Consider the following 26,600-nt stretch of genomic DNA (forward strand, 5'->3'; position numbering starts at 1 on the left):
CCCAATCAAACAGTACTTCCAGGTCTGCTTGTAGATTATAGACATCCTGTATGGACCTATTTCCATTACATAGTTTGGTGCCATCTGCAAACACATAAATATTACTTTTCAATCCCAAACTCTATATCATTTATAAAGATGTTAAACAGTAAAGTTCCCAACACTGAACCCTGGGATACACCACTAATAACCTTAGACCAGAGTATGAATCATTAATCACTACTCTCTGTATGCAGCTAACTTGCATATTAACCATCTGTGGAGTACAGTGTCAAATGCTTTAGCAAAGTCCAAGTACACTATATCAACTGCTGTCCTTTTTAAAGCCATGCTGACTATCACGTATAATATTATTTTCTAGGAGAAACTTCCCTATGTGGTTCTTTATCAAACTCTAGGACAGGGGTGCCCAAAACGTTGATTGCGATCTGGTACTGGTCAATCGCAAAGGAAACGCGAGTCGATCGCTGAGCCCTGCCTTACTTATCCCTGCTGTATGTCTATAGGGTTGCTGGGGATGTCTTTCGGTGCATGCGTGAAAAGGCTCCGTGTAACACTGGGGAGTGGGATGGGAGGCAGAGAGGGCGAGTGGGCAGCCAAATCAGTTCAGGTTTGAGGTCAGGGTTCAATTGCTGAGATACCTTTGTACAGATTAGCAGTTCCTTTTGTTGTGCAGCACATCATTCTCCTATGACAGGTGAACTGTAGCTTTCCTGTCACTATAGTCTTGTAGTGCAATGTCTGTGGAATGTTCTGCCATTCAATGTCTCATTAGCTTCAGTCACTTCTGTGTCATATATATATATATATATATATATATATATATATATATTGTTTGTAGATCATTTTGACTTTGTCATTTTAAAAGTAAAAGCCAAAAAAGTGTGGGCACCTCTGCTCTAGGACCTTTCCAACTATGGATGTTAAACTAATTGGTCTAGTTTTCTGGTTCATGGTTGGAGGTAAGTGTTTCTATATGTATGATATTGTTAACCCTGCTGAACCACAACAGAATACAAGTAAGTGTCTTATCTCCTCTAATGCAGAGAGATAAATGATCTGACAGTGAAAAGTTAGTGGCTCTATGTAAAAAGTAGCTAAAATTTTAAAATACAAATATCCAACTCTACCTCAATCTTTATTTTTAAACTCCTCTTTAGCGTGAAAACACAAGATTGCAAGCCTTAAGGTGCGTACACACTTCCAATTTTAATCGTTCCAATCGAACGACGAACGATCGATTGGGCAAAAAGTCATTCGTAAAAAAAGTAACCAACGACGCCGACGAACGAGGAAAGTTGCTGGAAACGAACGACCGGACCGGCGGATCGGATTGGACGACGATCGTTGAACATCGTTCGTGTGTACGGTCGTTCGTTGATCGTCCATGTTCAGAGCATGCGTGATGAACGAACGTTCACTTTCCTGTCGTGCACATAGTTCCTCTATCGCTTAAACGATCGTATCTATTGTGTGTACAATATCTACGAACGATCGTGTCGTTACCTCTATGTGCAGTATCGGTGCTATACGATCGTTCATATATATCGTGCAGGAACGTTCGTCGTTCGTTTTCCGACGATAATAATTGGAAGTGTGTACGTAGCTTTAGATTTTAGGTTGGTTGTAAGCAACTGACTGGGGCAGATGTTGATTGGATACAGTTTTATATTGAGCAATTCCACTGAAACATCATGATTTCGAAGAGGCATCTTACTTTAAGCAGAATGAAGGTCAGAATTTACCCTCTGCCTAAATAGATGCACACTTCTGTTATAAGGACTATTTATAGAAATGAGTACTTGAAATGGGAAAACTTGCATAGTCTTGTTTTCCTTCATAGCATTCGCTGCTGACCTAACATATGCTGCAATCAGCTCCCCACTGTAATTCTTAGCCGTACAGAGAGCAGGATATTTGCTTCTAATTGATAAATAAACAAAGTGGGAAGATTCACTGTGCCTGACAGATGAACCCAACAGTAAGACTGCATATACACCTGCAATTTTTGTCACTTGAAACTATCTTTAATGATTGTTTCCAGTGATAAATAAAGGAATGTGTGCTGTAACGGTGTTCTGCTGTATGGAAAGGGGAAGGGGGAGAGTGAGCAAGCAGCATTAATATTATTATTAATAAACAGGATTTATATAGCACCAACATATTATGCAGCGGTGTACATTAAATAGGGGTTGCAAATGACAGATGAATACAGACAGTGACACAGGAGGAGACAACCATGCCCCGAAGAACTTACAATCTAGGAGGTGGGGAAATGAACACACAATAGGAGTGATTGTATAGTAATCATTACACTGTCCACATGTCAGATTCTCACCCGAGAGGAGCTTAAATTATCTCACATGTTTACAAAACCTAAGCAACACAATGCTTTTTTTCCCTCTTACATTTATCATTTTCCCTCGGTACAGGATGTTACCAGTGGCTGCGGCCGTCTCCAGTCTGCTGTGAAATAGGGGTAATGGTGTTTTCCACAGATGGCATTCATTTTGGAAATAGCCAGGTAATCTAAGAGCTGGACAGTATGGAGCTAAGAGATATGTTTTTATTTGTTATGCTAATGTGTATTTTTCCTTTGGTGCTGTGGCCTACAAAGGACTTTGATCTCGAAACGAGCTGCTTTCAGAATATTACATCACCATTGCTTTCTCAACCGGCATGATTTAGGTTAAAACGTTGAACAGAATTTTATTACCATCTGTTTACCTGTTAGAGGGATTCTCCTCCCTTGGGACAAAATGAGTCTATGGTGCTTTGAGTTTTTTTTCCCTTTGTTCTTTTTCTTTCTTTCTTAGTAAGATTTAGCATTTTTGCAGTTGTTTACAGTTGAGATAAATGTAAATAATACTCCCAAAGAAGCTTTAAAAAAAACACAGTTGAAATTGCCAACCTAAAACATATACATTTTAGTGTATGTCATTCCAGAAAATCCCAAGACAATAATATGAAAAGGATTTCCATCAGGTGCCGTCTTGCTTCCTGTTCTCCTCCTAGACAGGAATTTCAGGCAGTGGTAAAAGTCCCAAAGGGGTTTATTTTTACTGCAGTTTGTGTGCCCCAACACTGGGGGAGGACAGACATTTTTGTCAAGTTGTTGTTCATATTGAATACTTAATATGGCTTTTTTTAAATTAAAAATAGAGTACAGAAGTATAAATGGGGGTTGTTGGCACATTACTGAAACATTTAGCTGCTTCATGCATGCACATTTTTCCATGTGATTGTAGTAAATTTAACCACTGGAGGTCACTGTTAGCCAGCTTTGCTTTATAGTGATTTATGCAGTGACCCTGTATGGGGGCATTTAATATGTCTCTAACAAAAAAAAGTTTATTGTACTGCAGTACTGAGCACATGAACACTGAGCCAAAATAACTGCCTTTTAATATGCTTATGTTTCTCCTAGTTTGAGTTTTACTGTACCAGTGATTATAAAAGGATGACACCCGACTATAGCCAAGGCCAGGTACTTAAAATGGTTATAGTAAAAAAAAAAAAAAAAGTAGGTTTAATGATGTATTATTGATTACAGAGCTGGATTAAATTGTCGTTTATTATCATTGTATTGGTAAAATGTTACAGACATTGTAAGAAGATAAAAAAGGGAATAACAAGTATACATTAGGGAACAATTTTCTTTAATGTGTCAGAGAACATTTTGACAGAAAATGGAGAAGTTTTAACCCTTTTGCTGCCAATGGTGTGTGTGTGTGTGTGTGTACAGTACATTACATCATTATGTAAAGGGTAAACACAAGCTAGCTGCTGCAGTTGTAACCATTAGTTTGTTTAATCTGATCAGCAGGCTGATCTGATTAGAGAGCTTTGGTGTAATCTAGGAGGCTGTAACCGTTCTTAATCACCCTTACCTGCAGCAGAGGTCTGCACAACTCTCCTTCTGGGCACAGATGTTTTATTCACTCAACAGTATCTAATCTTTTAACGTTTCCAAAAAAATGTAGATTTTAATGTGTTTGTATGTGCTAAAATAAATGATTAAAATCAGAGTTTGGGGTTTCAAGTTAATTTTTATGTACACAGAAAAGAAAAATAACATTTTTATTGCTAACTGCAATAAGTGCCTATGATTAGATTTTATGGGCTGTTTAATACTTCTCCGATAAATCCTTTTAGAAAAAACAAATGATAAAACTCCTTACAAGTGGGAGTTAATATAAACAGCAAGAGTGGGAGTCCAGCACAATTCAGAAAGAAATTCATAAGCTTTCTGAAATGTCAGGCATCTAAAAAGAACATCATGCCAAAAGTAGCAATCTTGAAGTGAATATGATGGCTGATATAAAGACCTATGTGTAAATATCTAACTGTTCATTGATGCTAGCAAATTCAGATTTATAATATAACACATTTTAGGGTCTGGAAATGGACTGAGCCAGTTTCCAAGGAAGGAGATGGTGCTGTCTTGCTTCTAAACCATTGGCCTGGTGGTACTATACCCCCCCTTCTCCACCACCAAAATTTAATTTAAACTTTATAACCATGAGTACAATACATTTTGAAAATGTTTTTCAAGGTACTAAAAGGTTTACCCTGATACAGAACAAATATTAAAAAATCACATTTCTGAAAGTTGAAAAAAAAACTTAAGTTGTTTGAATGGCTTTACTTTAAAATATAACACAGTAAATAAATTCTTAACAACCTTTCTGTCTGCTATAATTAGAATATTATACACCTATAGTATATCCTAACACCAATTCCTTTATATTTGCAAAAACCTATATAACAAACAAATATAGATATTTTTACTTTTAGAAACAGATTGGCATTAAACAGTAATTGGAAATATCTTTTAGAATGGCTTCTGACTATGTAGTGACATGCATCCAAAAGATTCAAAATATGATTTATTTAAAAATAATAAATTGAAACTCTTATTAGTATTATTTTGGTTTATAATTTTGTTGAATGCCATATATAGCAAAAGCAAAATATACTATAGATATATAGGTTGTATGCAAACTGTGTGTACAGTCAACACTGGAGCTACAAATTTGTTCCTTACAGTGCAATGGGAAGTCCTGTTGCAGTAAATGAATATACTGCATGCATCATGGCTAGTAAATAATAATATATATGTAATTTATCTATATTGCAGTAGGCATGTATGGCCTTTTATTTTCTCTATTTAAACTGTAAAAGCAAGCCAATTGACGTATCTATACAATAAAATACTTAAGTTTATTTAGGTTCATAACTATTTTATTCAGCAACTGTTCTTTTGCATTTGTAAAATTTTGCTGTTTTGTGGTTAATGCAAATGTCCAGTTCCTTCAGATTTGGAAGGTATGATAGTAGAAACACAGCATATTTTTTGTTGTTGTTTGTACATCAGCTTTTTAACACATTGTTTACTTGGTAGCTCTTAAAGCTGAACCTTAGAATACAGGTATTTTTTCACCCAGTCTTTCCACTCCCCAAGAACAGTCCTATAATTAAACAAAATAAAAAATCCCAATTTAAAGTCTTTGTGCAGGGGGGAAGAGGTGGCGGCAGATCTGTGGGTAGTGACGGGTATTTTCTTTTCCTTTTTCACCATCCCGGGAGAGCTTTCTTCTGCTCAGTCACTACCCCCACAGCTGCAAGCTCTCCTTTAATATGGCCCAGGACAATGGGTCAGTCTTTGTTGAAATTGATACAGAGCTAAAGCAACTGTAGAGACTGCCCAGTGGCTCATAATGGAAAGCTTTTGGAAGCACCTGAAACAAGTGAAGGCCAGGCCCAAGAGATATAAAAACTTGTTCTTTTCTTTTTTTCTTGCGTATTTGGTTTTACTTAATATGTAAAAAGACATCTGAATGCCATGCATACACCACATAATAGTTATTCTGATGTAATAGCTAGTGTTCCTTTTTAAGTGTACACAATGTAATGGCTTTAAGGCTGTCCAACAATATTTTGAAGGAGATAAAATTGAAGCCTTGCTGAAAAGTTTATACAAAAGTTAGCAGTAGTTAAGATGTCCTGTTGACTTACCAGCACGTGCAGAACAGGAAAAATGTTTGCAGTCAAAAATAGGATTCTGTAAAATAGTATTACCACCAACTAATAAATAACTTTCAGAAAAGCTTAACTTATTCAAGATAAAACATTACTGGCTAATCTTGAACCTATGACCATAGAGAGCCATCAAGGCAGGACAACTATAATCATTACATTAGAATGCAAATTAAAAAGAATTTCATCAGACAATAAATGGGGTAGGCTTAAGATGCCTGCTGCAGATTGCAATATGTCTTATGTCTGAAAAGTAACATGTGCAAAGAAATGGGATTATTCACTTTGATCAAGTGGAGGGCTACAATCTTGAACACTGCACACAGCATCATGAGATGTACATGAAACTAATCTGATTTCATGCAATGTGTTGATTATTTTAAAATTGTTTCAAAATGCACTGTAATATGTATGTGAATTATAGTGCATGCAAATGGTGCCTTTATGCATAATTCCTGAAAATGTAATAACATTACATAGTTTTGCATTTAGTATGTAAAAAAAAACAATTGATTGGTTAAAACAAATACAACTCAGGTTACCCCTTTGCATCAACATCGTGCTCTTGGGAAATTCTTAAACAAAGTTTGATACACAATGTAAACGTTTGCATACTATTAAGCATTAGCCTTGTGTGCAATTTTCTTCCCCAAAATTATATTAATAGTAGAAACCATTACTAGCTGTTTGCTTACAGTACACCTTTATAGGAAGGATTTATTACAATAAAAACACAATAAGAAATAGATAATTTACCAAAGCAACCAATATTACCTCTGAAAAAAAGCAAATTTTAAATTCTATGCACATCTACACCAACCATTTTTGCAATTATATTGTATATCTTCCTAACTGTCTATATTATTTACACTTTACCCCCCTAAGAGCTCCTTCATCTACTGAAGGATATGCCCCCTTTTTTGTTTGCAGTCTTCTATGCTGTTTTTGGATTATTTACTGCAGCAATGTCAGATAGTCATTATCTGCATCTATGACAAGCGAATTATCTCAATATAGTTTCATACATTTTACTTTAACCTTATTGTGGAACATCGACACTTAGGCTGTGAAGGAGAGCACAGTGGGGTGCCACTCGCTTGTCCTGTGTGTATAATGCTCGTCCGTTCTTCTGTCACTGCAAACTATCACGAAAGATCATTTACAGTGATCATCATCTGACTATATTTACTGGGCTTTATTTCTTGAACTGACCAACCGGGAGGGTTGGATATGTACGGCCAGTGAAAATAAACCCATCTGGCCACCTGAAGCCCCCCAAGCCAAGATTATTTATCTGGTGTGTTTGCTAAAAATCTGAATATTACCCTTTACCACCAAAATTAGCAGGAGTATAATGCAATCATCGATACACTCAAAATGTAAATTTAAAAAAAAAAGTTCGATACGGATAAACCAGTGTACTGGTTGTCCAAAGCAACAATTTAAATGTTTTTTTTTTTCCCATTTAATTCTTTACCGCAGCTGTGATCATGGCAATCAAACTTGTGAGATGCCCAACTGTTTATCTCTATTTACCTAATTCTGGCGTTCTTACTGGCTTAAATGACTTATATTTTGGCTTTTTATAAAATAAAAGTCAGCAAAATAAAAAGTATATTGTATAATATCCTGCTGTATTCTGTAATAAACAAAAAAAAAATCAAAATCAGGCCAACACATTAGATACATACTCGCTCTAGTGCTTTTTTTGTAATTAAAATCTGTGAAAACAAAAACATATTGTAGGAATCTGTACATCTTAGGGATTATGTATCAAAAAGTGTAAGGTTGACAATAATATTATTTCCATTTAATTACTGCATGTATTCAGATAAAAGCTCTGTTTATGACAAGATATTAATATTTCATTATTGTATAGTATATTGCCAATTTGTAAGCTTGATACATATGCCCTTTACATTTGTGTGCTTGTTATAATGTCCAAAAGAATCCATAATCACCATTTATTTTGTTTATAAATCACAGGTAAAGAGCAGTAAGGTCACTTAAGCCTAGTCGTAGTTATTTACATGGATGCTTTTCAGAAAAAGTCTCTCAGCCGTGGTGTTGTCTGTGTCCTGAGCCATGTTTAGAGCAACTGGCACAACAGAAGCTGTTATAGTACTCATTGTTACAAAGCTGAGCATAGACAATTAGGTCACAATTAGCAAGCTCTGGGTGGTCCACGCACTCTGTGTTCGAGTCCGAAGTTTGAACTGAAAAAAACAAAACAAAAAATATATATATTTATATTTTTTTAGTAAAAATAAAATATGATTTGCTTAGGTCTTCTCTTTGCGTTGCCGTATAAATTGCACATTTAAAGTGTAACTCCAGCCTAAACCTTTTATTTTACTCCAGCTTATATTTAACCTGGAGATCTCTATCACCTAGAGGGGATTTTTTTCCAGCAAACCTCAATATTCACTGATAAAAAAAAACAACAAATTCAAAATAAATTAGGAACAGGATTGGATTTTAATAGGGGGGGGTTAGCATATGTGCAATGCTTTTTTTTTTTATCTGTGTTATTAATTTTCCAGTTTATATGAGTACAAATAGATATATTTTAACATAATGCATCATAATAGAGAAATCGGTCCTTCTAACATTGTAGCCTGTAGTTAAGGATAATAATTTTAGCAGTGATAATAAAAGCTTGAAACAATATACTACTGAGAAGACTATTAGTTCTTATACACATTTGGTCTTCTATGCTTAAGATAATAGGCAAATTTCTTTAAAGGCAAATTTAGCCAACCAACGATTTCTTTAATTTTTTCAATGACTTTTATTTATTTATTTATTTTTTTTATCTGTGCTTGTTGCAGCTAGGAAACTAGAACATTTTTAGATATACTAGAACATCATATCTTACTTACCCACTGGTTGTCTGTTCACCTTGATTTCTGCACTGGCGCTGACAGAGTGACTGCCGCTGTATACGTTGCATGTATAGGAGCCCTCATCTGAAGTCTTTGTGTTCCTTATGATCAAGCTGCCATCATGAGAGACATAGGTGTGACTGCCATCTGGCTGCACTGGAACACCATTCCTGTAAGATGTAGACATGAGTTACATGTCATGTATTATTAACATCTCAAAATTCTAGATACTTGATTGCCATGCTGATTCTTTAGTTTCAGTGCTTTAAAAAAGAGTTTTTACCAAAGATAAGACAATTAAAAAAAATGATGTCACTGTTCCAGGATAGGTATCCAAAAAAATATATTTCTATTTGACTTTTCTAAAAATTTTACTTGGTCCTTAACTAGCATCTCATGAAGTTACTGTTATAAAGACTTTAAAATAAAAAAATTGACCTTTTTTTTTAATAGTGAGTTTAAGAAACGTGTCAGTCATATACAGTAAAAATACTCCCTTATATGTTATATAGCCAATGGTTTGTGAACACCTGACAATCACACCCAATACTGGTAAATACCTTTGGAATTAATTTAAATGCAGATTATGAGCCAGCCTTATTCCAACTTCTTTACCTGGCCTCATAAATGGCTGAGTGATCACACACACAGGTATGCACCAGAAACTTTTGGAAATCCTTACCAGAAGGGCCTTTTATTGGCGGTGGGGGGAAGGTAACTCCCTATTACCATGTATTTAAATGGCATGTGCATTGTCAAACAAGTATTATGGTCTCTCTTGGGCTGGGTCCTCTTCTCCTCCTGTGTCATTGCTTGTATCTATCTGTCATTTGCAACACCCATTTAATAATACAGTTTAATAATAATGATCAGGTGTCCACAAACCTTTGGATATATAGTTTATGTATGATCATTACATAGATATACTGTATTAATACATTTTCAGGTATCAATATCTGGGCTGAGTTGATCTCTTTTTCACACTCAGAAAAAAAATACAAAACCAACTTGAATAAATCCCTTTTAATTATGTCTGCTCTTTCAGTTTAGCATGCACTATCTATGTGATTCAAATTTTTAGCTGCTCTGCAGAGGATGATGGGTTATACTTTATATCCATAAATTAACTCACCTTGACCACTGAACATTGGCATTGTCACCTCTCACTACACATTTCAGTGAAGCTTCTTCACCTTCTGACACCATGACACCACTGGGAGGCTCAGTTATTTTCAGTTCCCCTGTAAAGACAGAGACTTTTCTCAGTACTTTGTCTGAATTTAAAGATAAAAAGGCATGTAAAATTAACTCAAACTAGTAAAGGCATTTATGTATTGTTATTACTACACATACCCTCTAAATTCTCCGGGAATAATGGAAATTAGGAAATCCTACCAAAAATGGTGTGCTTCCTTTTCCCAGAAGTCACTATTTTCTGTGGAAAGGGGTGTACATAAGCTGTGTTTTGTTATCTATGACTACCAGCACCATTTTGAGCATTTTAGAAACCCTCTGGTCTTTTTAGACTGCAGAAGACTGCATCAACACATTCTGCATTTCTGTATGCACACCTCTACTTTAGAAACACAGTGCTTGTTTGTGTAGACAAACACTTAGAATTTGAGACTTTGGTGCATGGCTAGGCATTATGGAGACAGTCCGAACAAGGAGCTGCAGTGACTAGGATATATAGTCCAAGGTGGGGACTAGGTTGCTGCAATCCTTTTGTCTATGCCCTTCTTCTAACTTTACGCATTTTAATTTAATACAACTCTATAGTATATATCATATGGCGCTGCATGGGTGTGAATCAGGTCCATAGGAAAGAATGGGCTTTCTGCTTAAACTGCATATTCATGCAAAATGTTTTTTTTTCCCACAAAGTATAATTGGAACCTTGAAAAACAATTTTTATTTTGACAAAATATAGTCTCAAAAAACTAGACAAAAAATTTGACATGAATGAATGAAATTAATATGAATGGAAGCCCAGTGGTTCTAGTGGGCTGATACTTAAGCTACTTAGATATTGCCTGCAATTAGGCAGAGCATATGGAGGAATGACCTTTGTTATCTATTACCAAAGATGGAAACTCCAGCTGTCAAAATAGCTAAATATGTTTTTGTATGTGGTCATTGCACAGCTCAAAAAGAGCTTGGAAGTATGTTGAAAGGGTTAATGTCCATCTTTCTTGAGAGAAATATGGAGGTTTCCATACATGAGATCTTGTTCTGCAAATGCCAATGGCCTGCTGTGGTACTGATCAATTAGTTTCAATATTTTGAGTTAATAAGCCTGAGTAAGAACTTTGGGTCAGTTGCTCTACTTTTTTTTTTTTTTACTTACAATTATGGGTGTTCTTCTTTGATATAAGCTGGTCTCTAATTACCGAATGTCAGTAACAGCTTTCAGTAAAGAATCAATGCAGAACATCTGACATTGTATAAGTCTGCAATTAACAGAATGTCTGACTAACCTTTGATTTTTAAATGGATTTGCTTGAATTCCCGGCGATTTCCATTGGTAGTTGCACATGTGTATGTTCCAGCATCTTCTGAGCTTACACGGCTAATCACCAGTGAACCGTCTGCTTGTTTTCTGTACCTAGGAAAACATAAGAGCGATCTATTTTTCTTCAATAAATACCAAAAATTTAGGGTTGCTGAAATTCATATTTCTGGACATTGGTTTTTGCATCCATAAAAGTTTGTGCTTAATAATTTATTATAAAAACATTTAAAATAGATATTGTTAGACAACCCATCTGGTCATTTACCTTAGGGAAGGCAAGGGCAGTCCATCTTTTTGCCATTCCACAGTGGTACTGGGGGAAATGTGCAAATGACATGATAATCTTGCCCGATGACCAAGATTTGCTTCTACCTCGGGGGGACCAGTCCCAGATGTCCTAAACAAAGGAGAAAATGTACTATTTTATTTTACTTTTACAGTAAATACACCATTTTTATGCAGGAAAATGGAAGCTGCATTTCATCATTCTTTGTAGTAAAAACTGGGGATGAGCGAGCGAGAATATTAAGTTAGATCTTGCGGCAAGTCGGGCCTTTCTCGCTTACTGAAAATGTAAATGAGAATTGCCTTCTGATTCGCCGAGAGGTTGCAGCCCTGGAAATCCTTTGCAATCCCAGGGTTTTAGAGGTTAATTACCCTCCAGTGCCCCGGGGATCGTACACTCTTCTGTAACAAATGTATCATTTGTAGGAGATACTTATATTACAATGTCAGGAGGTTCTTCTTTCCCCAGGCCTCTTCTCAATGATTACAGCTGTGGCTACACTCATTAAGAGTGTGCGACCTCCGGGGCACTAGGGGATAATTAACCTCTAGTGCTGGGGATCGCACACTGTTCTCAATAATTGCGGCCATGGCCTTGTTCATTGAGAAGATCCCCGGGCACTGGAGGTTAATTAATCTCTAGTGCCCCAGGGATCGCAAACAGGAGGATTCCCAGGGAATCCTGTGAATCCTCCTGTTATAATTTCCTCGATCTTTCGATGGTTTCGCGAAATCGGTTCGCCGACATTTCATGGAACCATCGGAAGTTAGAGGAAATTTTCGCAAAAATGCCAGAGGCATTCTCACTCATCCCTAGTAAAGACCTCTCTAATAGAAATCTGAAGGAAAGCTTACATTTGGCTCACTGCACTTTGTACATATTGCCTTATTGTTAAGTCAAAACATTTAAATCGTTTGATTGACATTATAGGTAACTTAGCAGGGTACCTTAGGGTACGGTAACTTTCAAAATTGTTATGAATATTATTTGAATACATAAAACTTACCTTCGCCCAGAATGTGCAGTGTGGCTACTCTGCAAGTTATCTCTTGATACATGCACAGTGGAAGAGCCTGGTCTTAGAACACCTTCATTATTCCCTCTGGCAGTGTCATGTGTTCTATGACTTTCCTGTGTCTCCGTTCCTGAATTAGAAAGCCACAAAGTTTAATGACTTAATTGAGTTTCAAAAAGTTAACAAAACCTGCATGTTTTTTTGCACAGGGAACTTTATTGTAATTATGAAATGTTATATTGCTCCTAAGCAGTATATTGTAAGAATTCAGAATAGTAGGTGGTAATTATTAAACACACCCCTCACTTGAAGCAGCACTCTGTGTGTTTCTCTACGGTTGCCACTTGAAACCATACAGGTGTAGGTCCCAGCATCTTCAGCCTGAAGATTGGTGATCATGAGAGAACTGTCTGATTGGTACATATGCCTAGATAAAAACAGCAAGATCAGTAGAATGTTTATTTTTTTTAATCCACTAGGAAATGTGCATATTTCCTGTACATTTACATAATCTGTTCAATATAAAAGTGACCAAGTAGAGAGGAAAAAATATATTTAAGGAACTGACCCGGAAGAGGTTGCCTGATACAACAGTATATCTGCATATCAACTTTTGTCCCAGCAAGCTCCCTGAAACCCAAGGCATGTTAATATAAAAATAGTAACCACCCTCCATGTTCACAAGCTCTGGCATGTCTTTTCTAGTCTTCAATGTTTTACTATAGATTTATGATTGTGATGTGCAGGGCGATTCCCAAATAAAGCAAAAAAATACAAGAACACTCCACGTTCCCAAGTCTTTGGGATGCACCTACCAAAATGCTCTTTTAAATACTTGTGGTACATGGATTTTCAGAATAGCAATTACAGGCTAATTTTTATGTGGATTGCACTTTGTCTCATTTGCATGAATTTTGGTTTAATGTTAGGGAGTTTTTTGAGACTTTAATGAAACCTTATATAGGAGAAACATAGCAGTAGCCATGATGTCCTACAATTTTGAAAATAGAAGTTTTGCTGACCCATTGACTTTGAAAGTTTGTAAAACTTACATGTAATGCATATGCAGATAATAATGGTGTGACAAATCTATAGTTACATAGATAAGATAAGATTTTTTCTTAATTTGTATGGTTCCTCCAGGACCCTGCTGGTTCAGAAAAAGTTTGGAGTTTGGATCTTGCTAGTACCTAAAACCGAAACTTTAAATAAGCTTTAGCTACTTTTTAAGAGATCTAATGAAGCCTGCCAAAATGAATTCAAATGTCATACGAAGTGTAGCAAATATTTAAGGAATTTGAGAAATGCACTGGAAAACAAAGAACATTACCAGCAGTCAGGTACAGAAAAACTGACTTGCAAAGAAGCAGTTAAAAGTCTTAGGGGTCATACTGGTATACATTAAATGTTTGGTGCTGTTTACCCTACTGTTCACATTCTACAGAGGATAAAATATCAAGTCTTGGGAAAGAAAAAACTGACCTGGCCGAGGACACAGGACTTCCATCTTTCTGCCACTCCACCCTGGGGAAAGGGTAATCACTCACTCTGCATAACAGACGGACAGTCTGTCCAATTGATGACTCCATGGAGGAAGATTCTGCCTTGTCCAAGATTATTCTGAAAGGTAAAGAAAATGGGCTTCATGTTTTTTTTGTTTTTTTTAATAGTTGCATAATATTAGATCATCCTTACAATTATATCAAGCAAAACCTGGAGCAATTTTCAATTTAATAAAATTGGATTGTCAAGCAGAATAAATTCAATTAATATGCGTAGTGCATTTTAGAATCTGTTAGTAATAGCTGTTGTAAAGACCTTCAATATACTAAAAAAAAAAATTAAAACCTAGGAAAACAGTACCTGTAAAGTGAAGAGTGGTGAGATGTGGAACTGGCCGCTGCTTTGGGTGCATATTGGGTTTGATCTGTGGATGGGTGCGATATTCTGTGATCCGTATTACTCTCATCCCAATCGTGCCCAGCAAGAGTACGGCCTTCCATGTCTCCATCAAGAGTTTTAACAATTTCTCTGCGTACTCCTGTCTCATCTCCAAAACCAGCATCTTCATCGACCCCTGGGTTTTCATGAGATAGAGGATCCCATTTCATTCCCCTCTTACGGTATCGATATTCTATTGTTCCAGTTGTCCTTCCAGGGACTTTCTTGCAGGCATTTTTGCATTCCTCTTCAGTGGCAAAATTGTTTTGATTGCCATGGCAGCCACCATACCAGAAACGATTGCATTGGCCAACATCTGGGACAAAGTACCAGCGAGTAGTCCAATCGCTGCAAGGGCCCAAAGCACTTGGTAGAAGGCACAGTGTTGGATATGCTGATAAAAGAGTATTTGGGGTGTTAGTGGTGGTTAAAGTTTTGTATTAGTTCTATAGAACTATGTGCCAACCCTTATTGAATAACAGTATCACACTCTCTTTGGCACTGTGCCAAAAACCCTGCATTTGCCTGCCTTTTATTTTACTACTATGCTGATAAAAGAAGAAGAGAGTATGAATGTCACCATGCAGAGTCATTCAGTGCCATTATAAGATTTCTTCTTACCAAACAGGACTAGTTGATGTAAAGTGTACCACCAAAAACTGATATTTTCATTCTTTGGGAGACACCTATAGCACAATGTACTTGAGTTCTGCATAAACTGATGCATTTTTCACTTAAACTGTAACTTGCTAAAAATTAGGTAATTGCTTTAGATTTTTGGTTCTCTAAAACACGTTGTAAATTATTTCTTATGCATAGCTATAAGGACTGCACTTGTGGACTTATATGGACACTTTGGACATATCTTCATATTCTACAACAGTAGAAGCAGTAGAAGCAATCCCTTTATGTACTCTATAAGCACTGTGAATAATGTGTGTCTTCACAATACAAGCATTGAGGTCACAACAGAAGCATTTCAATGGAAATATGTCTTCTGTTATGATTTTTAAGTACAAATTTCTTTGGAACCTGCAACTGAAGAGGTCAGTGGTGACTTGTTTTAACCCTCTTTTTATCCAGGAATACATACTTTGGAACCCTGTTGAAGTAACATGCCTCCAATTACACCACCGAACAATGTGTGGACTACATTGTGATGCCTTTTGTTTTGATTGGCAGCCCAATGGACTAAGACATTGCACCTAATCAATGTAGACATGTGCTTTGTGTGAACAGAGATCTTTGGGATATCCCAACAAGACTGCAGATGACATCCATGCCTAGACTAGTACATTTAATATGCTTCTCAGCTGTGCTTAGCATCATCTAATAAAACAAAGTGCATTGACCATGACTTAGTGTGGTTGTCTAATGTCCTTTAGAACAATAAAAACATCAAGGAATAATTACATTTTAGAATGTAAATAGAAACCCAATGTTTATATGCTGGGCACATGTAGAAATAAAAAAAAGACCAAGTGGTCTATTGAGTCTGTCCTGTGTTTGCTGTTTTTTTATTTTTTATTGAGATTGGTTACAACAATTCAAATATGTCTCTTCTTTAAGCACTACAGTCTTCTGTGTACTTTAGCTTGCTTCACAATATTATTCTATGCTAATATATTAGACGCCATATGTTTCCAATTCCTCTAATGTCCTCTAAATCATCTATCTATGTCTTTTTTGCTCCTCTCCATGCTCTCTGTCCCTCTGGTTTCTACTGTACTATTCTTTTTGTTGCTCTGTTTTATTCAATTCTCTCCAAATGCCCAATTCATACTATTCACTGATTCACTTTTTTTAAACTTGATTATGTCTGCACCAACTATTATTTGCTTTAGTTTGTTGTTCATTCTTATTCTCCACATTCTGTTTTTATCTTGGTATCTTAAATACCCACACACTAGTTTAATCTTGGGTTGACAATCATCCACTTGTTTCACAAGTCTTATTAAGGTTTTATAGATCCTAAACTTTCATTGTTGGTCAATACAAATAGGTAAACTGGCCAATACTATTGATGACCTCAATACGGGGAAGTCTGGAAGTCTATTCCAAATATCAGCTACTATTTCGGTAAAATAATACTTTCTTGATCTTAACGTCTTATTTAAAATCCTGTACTCCCAAATGTTATTCACACCCTAAAGTATTTAAATGTTTCAACCATGCCCCCTTTCCTTTCTTCCCTAAACACTGCATGTACTAGGCTCTTGCAGTTTCTCCTAATGTTTTTTATCCTTCAATCATTTCAGCATTTTTGTTGTCCATCTCTAGACTTATTTTAGCTTATCATTATATTTTTATAAGTGAAGACTTCAGAACTGGACTCCATATTCTAACCAAGTTCCAATTATTAATCTATATAGGGGACCTAGAATCCTCTGAAATAACGTAAGCACCTAAAATCTCCATGGTTTTGGCTAACACTACACTCCCAATACTGTACTCTGATTTTTTGTTTTGATAGGTTTACCTTAAAATTAGGATACCTCTATACGACCCCTCTGTATTGCTCCCTGTAAAATTACAGAGTGCACTTACCATAACCAGGTTTACTGCGACATCCTTCCCCCAAAGGGCCAGAAGCTTTGTTGATGTTGTCAAAGCAGCATCCATATTGTGAATTTCGGCATTCCTCAGAGGGTGTCTAAATCCACAAACAGGAAAAGCTTTTAACTATACACTTACATCATGTTCCTAATGACATCTTTATTGCTTTACACATTAGGGCTGGTCCAAAATATATGAGCAACAGGAAAACAGAGCTCCTATAAAATACCATTTACATAGTTACTTCATGTTTTTGTAAGCCAAAGGTGTGAAGGGGCCTACAGCTCTCTCTGGAATTGAAATTAATTATTAATTAAAATAAAAAGTGTGTCCAGAAGATCCTTATAATGAATAATTAGCATGCATATTGGGTTATTGACTCAAAGTATTAAAACAAGGCAGTCAACGTAACATCTAGGAGACTGGAATTGATAAATACAGGTAGACTCTTTCTTTTAAAAACATTTCAGCAGTGACATAACATTATAGAAATATAAAAGTACATGGTCTCAGCTAAGGAACAAAAGAGTATGAATTCAAATTTACATACTTGAGGGTCAGCTCTTGGGTTCCTGTCACCTGGACATCCTGCATTGTTATAACCCTGGGCAGGTGTCACCCCATCTGGGCAGCAGCCATATCTACATCAAAATAGGTCACAATAAAACGTTTACTGTTTAGCATTTCTTGGTCTGTTATCCTTGTGCCAGTGAACAGAACTAACACATCCAATCAATGTATTTAAAAGTCTTTTTTTTTGGGATACTAGTTTAGTATACTGCTGAAGGCATTGAAAGTTTGCCTAGTGTATTCTTCCTCAAAGATTTTTTATTGTTAGTCATAGAAAACTAACATTTCACCTAAAATATTTTCTCAGATCTGTATAGGCAATTTTTTAGGACTTATTTAACATAAAAGTTATTGAATGTTATGGAAGGAAAGCCTTTTGTAAGAATAACTGTCTCCTCTTAGGTGCAGTTTAAACTCTTTAAATGTTTAATATGGTGGCCTATTTATTATTTCTTTAAAACCAGAGTTTTAACAAAAACAACTAGTCGTAGTTCATGACATGTTTTACTGTCTGGATAACAGTTTACTTAAATCTGACTTTCTATTGACATATCCTGACTGTATAATATAATATAGTTTAAAGATTGATGTGCACAAAAAGCCACATAAAATATGCAATCAATTAACCACCTTGTTCTTCTGCAATTATTGGCAGGTGGAAGAAAGTTGTCATCTTTTCTTGGAGGAAGACGAGCTGTAAAGACAGATTTGCAAACAGATTATAATGGTTCTTATAAAAGGGAATACATGCACCAGGCTTCCAATAAGATAATGTGTTAAACAATAGGGAGGCAGATTATCATGTATCTTAAAAAGTTCATCTACTTACTTGGATACTCCTGCTTGTATCGTGTTAAACTAAACTGATCCGAGTTATCATATCCCCAAGTATCTTGCATACTAGGAACCTCTGTAAACACAGACAACACATTAGAATCATAAATGAGATGATAATACCCAGGATCATCTGTAAGTATTAGGCTGACCATATATGTAACAATCTGATAGAGCAATTGCACAAATTAAAGTTTTTGTTGAAATCTCAATGAACGAGAAAGAACGATGGTTTTAATTGACCACAACAGAAGAAATCAAATATTTAATAAAAAATGTAAACAAAAACTACCAAAATGTCATTAAAAGAAATCAGTGATTTTCATTTATTTTTTCAATATACTGTATTAAAGTTGTCAATGTATTGCTTTTATTACTCGCTAATTGTCACACAGTTTTCTGCATGCTTGTTTCAGGTGTGTAATTAATCTTTTGATTTTAGTAGTTTCAATGAGTTCAGAAACAACAACATCCATGCTCTCTTAGCGATAGGTCCACTTTAAATGAACCTTCCACAATTATTGTCATACCAAGTCATAGTAAAACTTCAAAATTCTCTCACCTGTCCAATCTGTGGATAGTGGACTAATGTCTTAAAAAAACCTGGATAAATATAGGAGTTTTATAAAATCCTATATTTATCCAGGGTTTAATAAAATCCAAATAAAAAAACATTTGATAATTATAGTGTAATTCTAAATATTAGAGGGATATATTATATCAATACATTGGGACGTCCTATAAAGAACATTGAAATAGTTGTTTTTTATCATAATATGAGTAGGCCTAGCAATTCTGGAAAGAATCACCACTTCTAAACTTTAATTATTTTTCCATTACTATCAACAGATGATAATAACACAAATATAAGATGAACTTACGTTGTGGAAGGTAACAAGGCTGCATATTACAGCTTTCGATAACAGCTGGCTTTTCGGGCTCATAGGCTTCACAAGTTTCTGGTTCGTAGAAGTTTCTGTCACTGTCGGCACAAACTACTTGCCGCTTTCTAATACCGTTATTGCAGCTTTTAGAACACTGTAAATAAAATATAAACATAGTATTAACCGGGTACATATACATAAGAGAGGTAGTCATAATGCTAGGCTCCATCATACTCTATGTGATCTGGTAGGAAATGTTTATCTCCCTGATTACTGTTATAAGTTAAAGTGTATGTCTTTTCACTAATGCAGTGTTTCTTGACATTTTAAAATGGGAAAACCCTTGAAAATACATTTTAGGTCTTTGGGAAACCGCTGCTATAATTACTATATCCACAGCTCACAGTATAATATGGCGGTGAGTAAAAAAATGCCTCATACATTGCTGGCCAGTGAGAATGCTGCCACCCTTACAAATAGCCAAAATATTATTACGAACTATGTCCCGATAGTCTGCTCTGTATAGGCTTAAATAAAGCATTTGATTATTATGCCTTTGTAAATGGATTATTAAGCAAGCTATGTATACATTATATTTTTTATTCTTTTATCCTGAGGATTTATTCTAACTGGTGGAGTCTTCTGCCATTTCTCCCTTTCTTGTAAATAGTCTTATGATGGAAATGGTTCAGTAAGTGGAGAACTGAGGTTGGTATTGGTTATAATATACTACTACATGGTCCAACCATCCAGGCCTCACATACTAAAATGCAAAAAATATTGAAATTGTATAAATTAAAAAAGTATGGGTATTGTATAAATTGAAAAAAAAAAAGATAACAGATGTGCATATATTGATCAACAAAGTAGATACATTGTTCACTAAAGAATTACTGGTTGAATTTTCTGATTTTAGCCAACAATTTATAGCTATACTAGAAGATAACTTTAATTGGGCAGTAGGTTTACACTAAACCAATGTGCCATTGGAGATGGCAATGTTTCCAAATTTGCAAAATGTGTGCCCCCGATAGAATTCATGTTCACAGTGTCACATGGCGTAAACTATATATGAGGAGAGCCTAAAGACAGAATTTGCTCACAGTGTCTTCCACAAGTTGATGCTGCTGGAAAAAATCTTGTTAAATTTAATAAATAATCTAGAAATGTCTTCTTTTACAGGCTTGATTACCAGTTCTTGAAGGTAGTTGTACTAGTTGTACTTCTCAAAACAAAAACATTTACATACTTTTAAAAATGAATAATGAATGGAAATGAAAATGTAAGAACACAAAACCTACAAGAAGACAGGGGTAGTAAAGGTACCTTATTTAACATAACATGGATAAAATGGAATTAAAGCCATGTAAGTCAACAATACAAATGGGATGTTTTAATAATACAACTGATAATCAGAGTGGTGGTAAACCCGCTTGGGAAATTCTGGATTAAAAGGGTTCTCATACCATCCTGACCGTATCATCTTTAGACCTGAAATCCAACAATCTTTACATACTACACAAGTATAATATGTATATCAAAAACATTTCTTACCAATCCCCACTCTCCAATGTGCCAGCCAATTTCCTGAACACAGTTTTCACCATAACACAGCTGACTGTCTGTTGGCTTCACCTGGTGCGTACAAGCCGTGTCCTGAACAATGGTTCCAGAATCCGTTCTACAAGTTACAGTTCGTTTCTGTATTCCTTCTCCACATTCTGTTGAGCACTGGAAGACAATGCCTGATTCTTAACAATATATATTTATATTATATTATAAAAAAATGTATATTGCAGGCAATCACATTAGTAACAAACACACATATACATAGACAGATTGTTTAGAATAGAGATAACAATAATTAAGTGTTGCATTATATGGTATAACACTATTGCTCTAGGTTGTTATATTTATATCATGACAGGCTATCTTTAAGCAAACTACGAAAGACCTTATAACAACAATACATGCAAAGTAGCACTCACTGATGTCCATGGCCCTGTGTTCCATTTAGCGCACGCTCGGAGATTGCAGACCTGCTGGGTGGCTGGCTTTTCTGTAAACGCAGTGCACTCTGCGTCATTTACTGTCTGTTGGGAGGCTCTCCCTTCATATGAAATGCAGTACACTGACCGAGTCTGCGTACCACCACCACAAGTGGCTGTGCATGGTCCCCACTCGCCAATCCTCCAGCTGAAAGCCAGTTAAAAAGTGGTAAAGATGGTATAAATGTATTTATCTTACAAAATATTAGACACCGAGCATCTGGCAATTAGATTGATGATTCTTTCATATGGTCTCAATGTTATTTGCAAATAAGGACTGGGTCAATAAATTTGGATTCCAGTCTAGAGGAAGTAAAATGTACTGTGTTTTAGTGAATTAAATAATTAATTCGACAATGTAAGTGCCAATTGTGGCCAGTGGCAATATTTTAGAAAGGATATATGTCTTGCAAAATGCTCTGTTTATTTAACACAATACACAAACTTATCAGCCTTTGCACCAGACATGTAAGCTTTAAGCACCAAATGTACCAGGCCCACATCCAAAGAACAGCAGTAGGTAAAACACAATGACAGACAACACCTTCTACATTATATAAAACATTTAGTTTCATTTTTCAATAAACACATTAGTGTTGTAAAGGTATTTATCAAGAAAGTGCTTCCATTAAATAAAGCATATTTGTTAAAGATTATTTCTGGTCAGGATTTCTGGTCTGTCACTAGAGAATTTCTGGCTAATTTAGCCAAGTGACTGAAATTTTGAAATGTCCTTAACTTAGCTAACAAATAACTTCTACTGGTGTGTTATATACATATATAAATATGTACATAAGGCTAGAACTGCAAACATTCCAGTAATATTAATCCAGAGGACAAAACCAAATCTAAGGCAGATACCAATTTATCACCCTAACAGTTGTATTACCACCAGAAATAATTTAATTTACAAATTATTTGTCCCATTTGATTTTTGGTTGGTTATCAATTTTCACTGCATACATTTTTCTATAGGAAAGGAAAACTCAGTTGGAAAGTACGAGGCCATTCTTTTATTGGTCACCAAGGTTATAGTACTATCCCCTAAAAGACATTACAGAGTTCAGTTGGTTAATGCAAAGCGGCACCCATAAAAGCATTAGAGCACCCATAGGAGCGTAAGAAGATTACGCTCCTGATTACCTGGTCATTTTTGTTTTCGTTATTCGACTCCACATTGTTGGCTGATATATGTAAGACATCCTTTTACATGGAATAAACACATATAAATGCAATATACAAACAACTACATAAAAATCTACATTTTAGACATTACATTACACATAAGATTACAGTGGTAAATTAGGTTTTAGGCTAAGATAAAAAAGAAGTTAATATTTTTTAGGTGAATTATAACAATCTGTACTAATTAAATGTATGTAATAAGAGTTAGTAAGACCTCAGAAGTAAAAGTTCTAATTTTAATTCAAAAAATGATGATCAAATTGGCAATGATCCATGTAAGTTACAAAGAAAAAGCAAAACCCAAAGGAAGAAAGATCATTAAAGTTAAGATTACAACAATACCTGCAAAAAGTGAAGAAGATCAATTCATGAGTGAAATAAAAAAAGAAAATTAAAGTTGAAAGCAATGCAAAAATTTTTTTTAACTGAAGCAGGGGTCATTATTTTACTGCTAGCGATTATTTTGGGATTTGGATTTCAGTGGGCTAAATAAAGTACCTTTGATGATGCCATGACCAAGTATAATTTGGAAGGAGTTAATACATATGGAAACAACTGACTTAACCATCAGAGAGGCAGTTTGAATGGTTAGCTAACTTTTTGAACCCCTTGTGGTGCACATTTAGGTTCAATTTTTAATTTTATAAAAGTAACCTGTCCCTTCACAGCATCGAGCCTCCAGGGTTTGGAAGACAATTTCTTGTTTTTTTCAAACTTTTATGACATATGGTTTACATTACACATCCTTTGTACATCCTATGTCTTGACCTTCACTTTATGGCATCAAAAGGAGTGTTTTGGTCATAATTTTCTCAAAAAAAAAAAAAAAAAAAAAAAGATCAGAATCAGAACACAAGACCACGATAGGACCAAAATGCCCAGAATCTTAAGGGAAAGGGAATTGGTAATGCTAAAAACAAAGTTTACCAGACACCAGAGAGAAAAGGTGGGTGATCAGCAATTAGGGTGAATAGTTAGAATCTAGTGATTTAACTTCCAAAAAATATAACCCAGGGTGCAAAATCTAATTCATAACACCAACAATATACACAATTCTCTCACACAATATAATACCCAAGTGATAGTATTTCTAGGTGTGCAGTATTTTAAAGTAACGTAAAAACTGAGAATTAAATGTTTATCAGAATACCAAATATCGCAATGGACAAGCCTGCACTTATTTGCACTTGGTCAAATGTAGATAACATATCTCACCTCTTTGTCTGTGGACATGTCTGAGTGCTGCATGTTCGGTTGCTTGGGGGTGCTGGTTTGTCCCTACACATATAGTCTGGATAAGCCTCATTGTCTATAGTGCAAAACACCAAACGGGACTGGTAGCCTAAAGAAATAAAAAGGATAATATAATCACTCATTATGATGAGGGAAGCAATATATACTCATTTAATCCCAAGACCAACACTAAAATTAAAAGCATAATGTCGCTCAGTCTAAATTATCTTACCTCCTCCACACTCTGCACTACATTCAGTCCAAGAGCCATAACTCCACTGGTAGTCATCTGTCTCCTCCTGGCTGGACAGGTAGTATTGATATTGTATTCCACGGTTGGATTCTTGTCCAATGAGCTGCATGTAACAATTGTTCTCTTTAATTATCATTTCAAAAATAACATGCCACCAAGTGAATGTGATGATTATTTTATTTTATTTAGGTTATGCAGGCGAAGTAGGGTGGAGATGGTGGGCCAGCAAAGAGAATAATTAGATACTTTCAGACAAGGAGAGGGTTATGGCGTGCAAGGAGAGAAAGGATTGTGCTGAGGCATTGACACTCCCTGGAATGGAATCTTATGAAAACAAGAACACTGCAAGTAGGCATTTCGAATAAGGAATATGATTTTTCTGTGCTTTTACCTACAATTTGTTTACATTGAAAATGGGGTCTTTATAAACTATACAGTAGCAGACATACAATTTGACAATTCCAAGAACTTAATTGAGATTACAACTCTGATACTAACTACTAATACTGACTACAAAACACCGGGAGGAAATGTAAGAAGTTATGTTTTTATTGACATGCTATTGTCTTTCCACTAGGTCTACGTCAGCCCACAAATATTACTAGCTTATAGTTAAACTTAACCTGAACTTAAGTTGTCATTCTGTTCTGGTCAGCAACCTCAGGACATTTATAATTCCTTTATGCATCATTAAGGCTTAGTCTACACGGATGTTTTTCTCAGAGTTTAACTTGAAGTTTTAAAGGCCCATGTTTGAAATTCCCATGCATTCCAATCAGCTAATCTACACCAGGACGTTTCCTTGAGGCACGCTTAGGAGAGTTATCTATAACGTTGCTTGCAACGTTAAAAAAATAAAAATGTGGGGTTAACGCTGGAAAACACCCCAAAACGCGGGTAAACACTTCTATTGATTTCAATGAGGCGTTTTCCCACGTTTATAAGCACTTAAAACGTAAACATGGGAAACGCGGCATAGACGTTTTCCAGCGTTTTAAAGGCATATTAATTAAAGTGCATAAAAACAGATATAAACAAAGTAGGAACGTTTACATGTGTTTTTAAAAACGTCCGTGTAGACCCAGGCTAACTAACTTACCTCAATAACTAGAGGTTCAGTGGTTGGTCCCCTGGCTGTTAGGACCTCAGGTGCAAGGTCTCCCTCTGACCCTCGATAATAATGAAGAATAGTACTGGCTACATGCAACGCTCGGCTATATTCTATGGTCCAGTGCCCATTCAGATAATATTCTCCACGTACATTCTTTACAGCTGAAACAAAGAATATTGCTATATTAAACACACATACATTATTCACACTCCCAGCAGACTTCATCACATTTCAATAAGCATATTGATACATTTAGCATTATTATTTTGCTATATTTTAAAGAAAACAACTTTAAAAAATCTTAATAAATGTAATATATGTTGTTGATTAAAACTTATAATTGCCTAAACACTGTCAGCATTTCACTTGCACTGTCTTTAGGTCCAATTTTACAAAGAGGGTTTAGTGACCTGCATTGCTTTGAAACTATTCTGTAAAAGGATATTATGAAACTGGACTGCATGCCATCTGTGTACGAGTAAAGCTCTATAAAAGCCTGAAGGTTAACAAACTCATAGAGCAGGTTTCTAATCACTTTCTATATCAATGACCCCGGGTCCTGGAGCAGGAGGAAATAGAAATACTTTCAAAATTATATTATACTGTTGGAAATATATATTGAAAATTTAATAAAGCTTATTTCTTGGAAAAAAAAATGATGTTCACATAAAATGTAACTGAGGTTCTCACCCACCTTTCTTCACTCTGGTTAAAAATATAGAGATACATATTTGTACAGTCACAGGATGTCTATTTGACCTTCACACTTTATGTTTTTATAAATGTAATTTACAGTTTCAATTTACCTAAAAAGTTCCTTGTTGGAGTGATTTCTTTCACCTGAATATTGACTGCTCCAGTTGGAATGGTGAAAAGTTGGCTATAACCTAGAATACCAAGAGACAGGTTAACTGTAAAAAATGGGACATATACCTTATAAGAGGCACTACTATCATATCTTCTAAAACCTTGGGCTCTATGAAATGCCTTACAGCCATCTCCACATGTTCTTTAAAGAGTGAATACTAAAAACTAACTTTTCCTAAAGTGGAACTAATCTCGCCTCCCTTTGGCTCCTTTCTTCATTGCTGGCATCTTCACCCAGTACTTTTCTTGGTTTAGAATCTTTGGTGATGTTGATTGGCCAAGGCCAGAATGACGTGATTCCTGTGCATGTGCTTGGGAGTTCTTTCATTCCAAACACCAAGCTATGCTTAGACACTGAACTGCGAATGCAGATGATTGCAA

At 35.6% G+C, this 26,600-nt stretch overlaps 1 protein-coding gene and 1 long non-coding RNA gene across 4 annotated transcripts in view; one reads left to right on the forward strand and one right to left on the reverse strand.

Annotated features, from left to right (window-relative positions):
* Positions 1–4,630: 4,630 nt before the first annotated feature.
* PAPLN (papilin, proteoglycan like sulfated glycoprotein) overlaps positions 4,631–26,600 on the reverse strand; it is a 55,907-nt gene continuing 33,937 nt past the window's right edge. For 2 of the 3 annotated variants that reach the window (XM_072427407.1, XM_072427406.1), the window contains 21 exons: positions 26,159–26,239; positions 25,341–25,513; positions 24,221–24,344; positions 23,971–24,097; positions 22,714–22,773; positions 21,511–21,718; positions 21,077–21,253; positions 19,520–19,676; positions 18,634–18,714; positions 18,435–18,498; positions 17,785–17,875; positions 17,226–17,331; positions 14,601–15,072; positions 14,220–14,357; positions 13,037–13,164; positions 12,729–12,867; positions 11,702–11,833; positions 11,402–11,529; positions 10,057–10,165; positions 8,922–9,094; positions 4,631–8,255 (listed from right to left, as the gene is read on the reverse strand). In XM_072427407.1, coding sequence (XP_072283508.1) covers positions 8,095–8,255; positions 8,922–9,094; positions 10,057–10,165; positions 11,402–11,529; positions 11,702–11,833; positions 12,729–12,867; positions 13,037–13,164; positions 14,220–14,357; positions 14,601–15,072; positions 17,226–17,331; positions 17,785–17,875; positions 18,435–18,498; positions 18,634–18,714; positions 19,520–19,676; positions 21,077–21,253; positions 21,511–21,718; positions 22,714–22,773; positions 23,971–24,097; positions 24,221–24,344; positions 25,341–25,513; positions 26,159–26,239 — 3,029 coding nt within the window. In that variant the 3' untranslated portion in view covers positions 4,631–8,094. The remainder of the gene's footprint in view (positions 8,256–8,921; positions 9,095–10,056; positions 10,166–11,401; positions 11,530–11,701; positions 11,834–12,728; positions 12,868–13,036; positions 13,165–14,219; positions 14,358–14,600; positions 15,073–17,225; positions 17,332–17,784; positions 17,876–18,434; positions 18,499–18,633; positions 18,715–19,519; positions 19,677–21,076; positions 21,254–21,510; positions 21,719–22,713; positions 22,774–23,970; positions 24,098–24,220; positions 24,345–25,340; positions 25,514–26,158; positions 26,240–26,600) is intronic. The other variant, XM_072427408.1, reaches the window with a different exon arrangement.
* On the forward strand, positions 14,227–16,174 carry LOC140341614 (uncharacterized). The gene is made up of 2 exons (XR_011922920.1): positions 14,227–14,364; positions 15,762–16,174. It is a non-coding gene; the product is annotated as an uncharacterized lncRNA (long non-coding RNA).

Source organism: Pyxicephalus adspersus, chromosome 12 (genome assembly GCF_032062135.1).
Source record: "Pyxicephalus adspersus chromosome 12, UCB_Pads_2.0, whole genome shotgun sequence".
NCBI classification, from domain to species: Eukaryota; Metazoa; Chordata; class Amphibia; order Anura; family Pyxicephalidae; genus Pyxicephalus; species Pyxicephalus adspersus.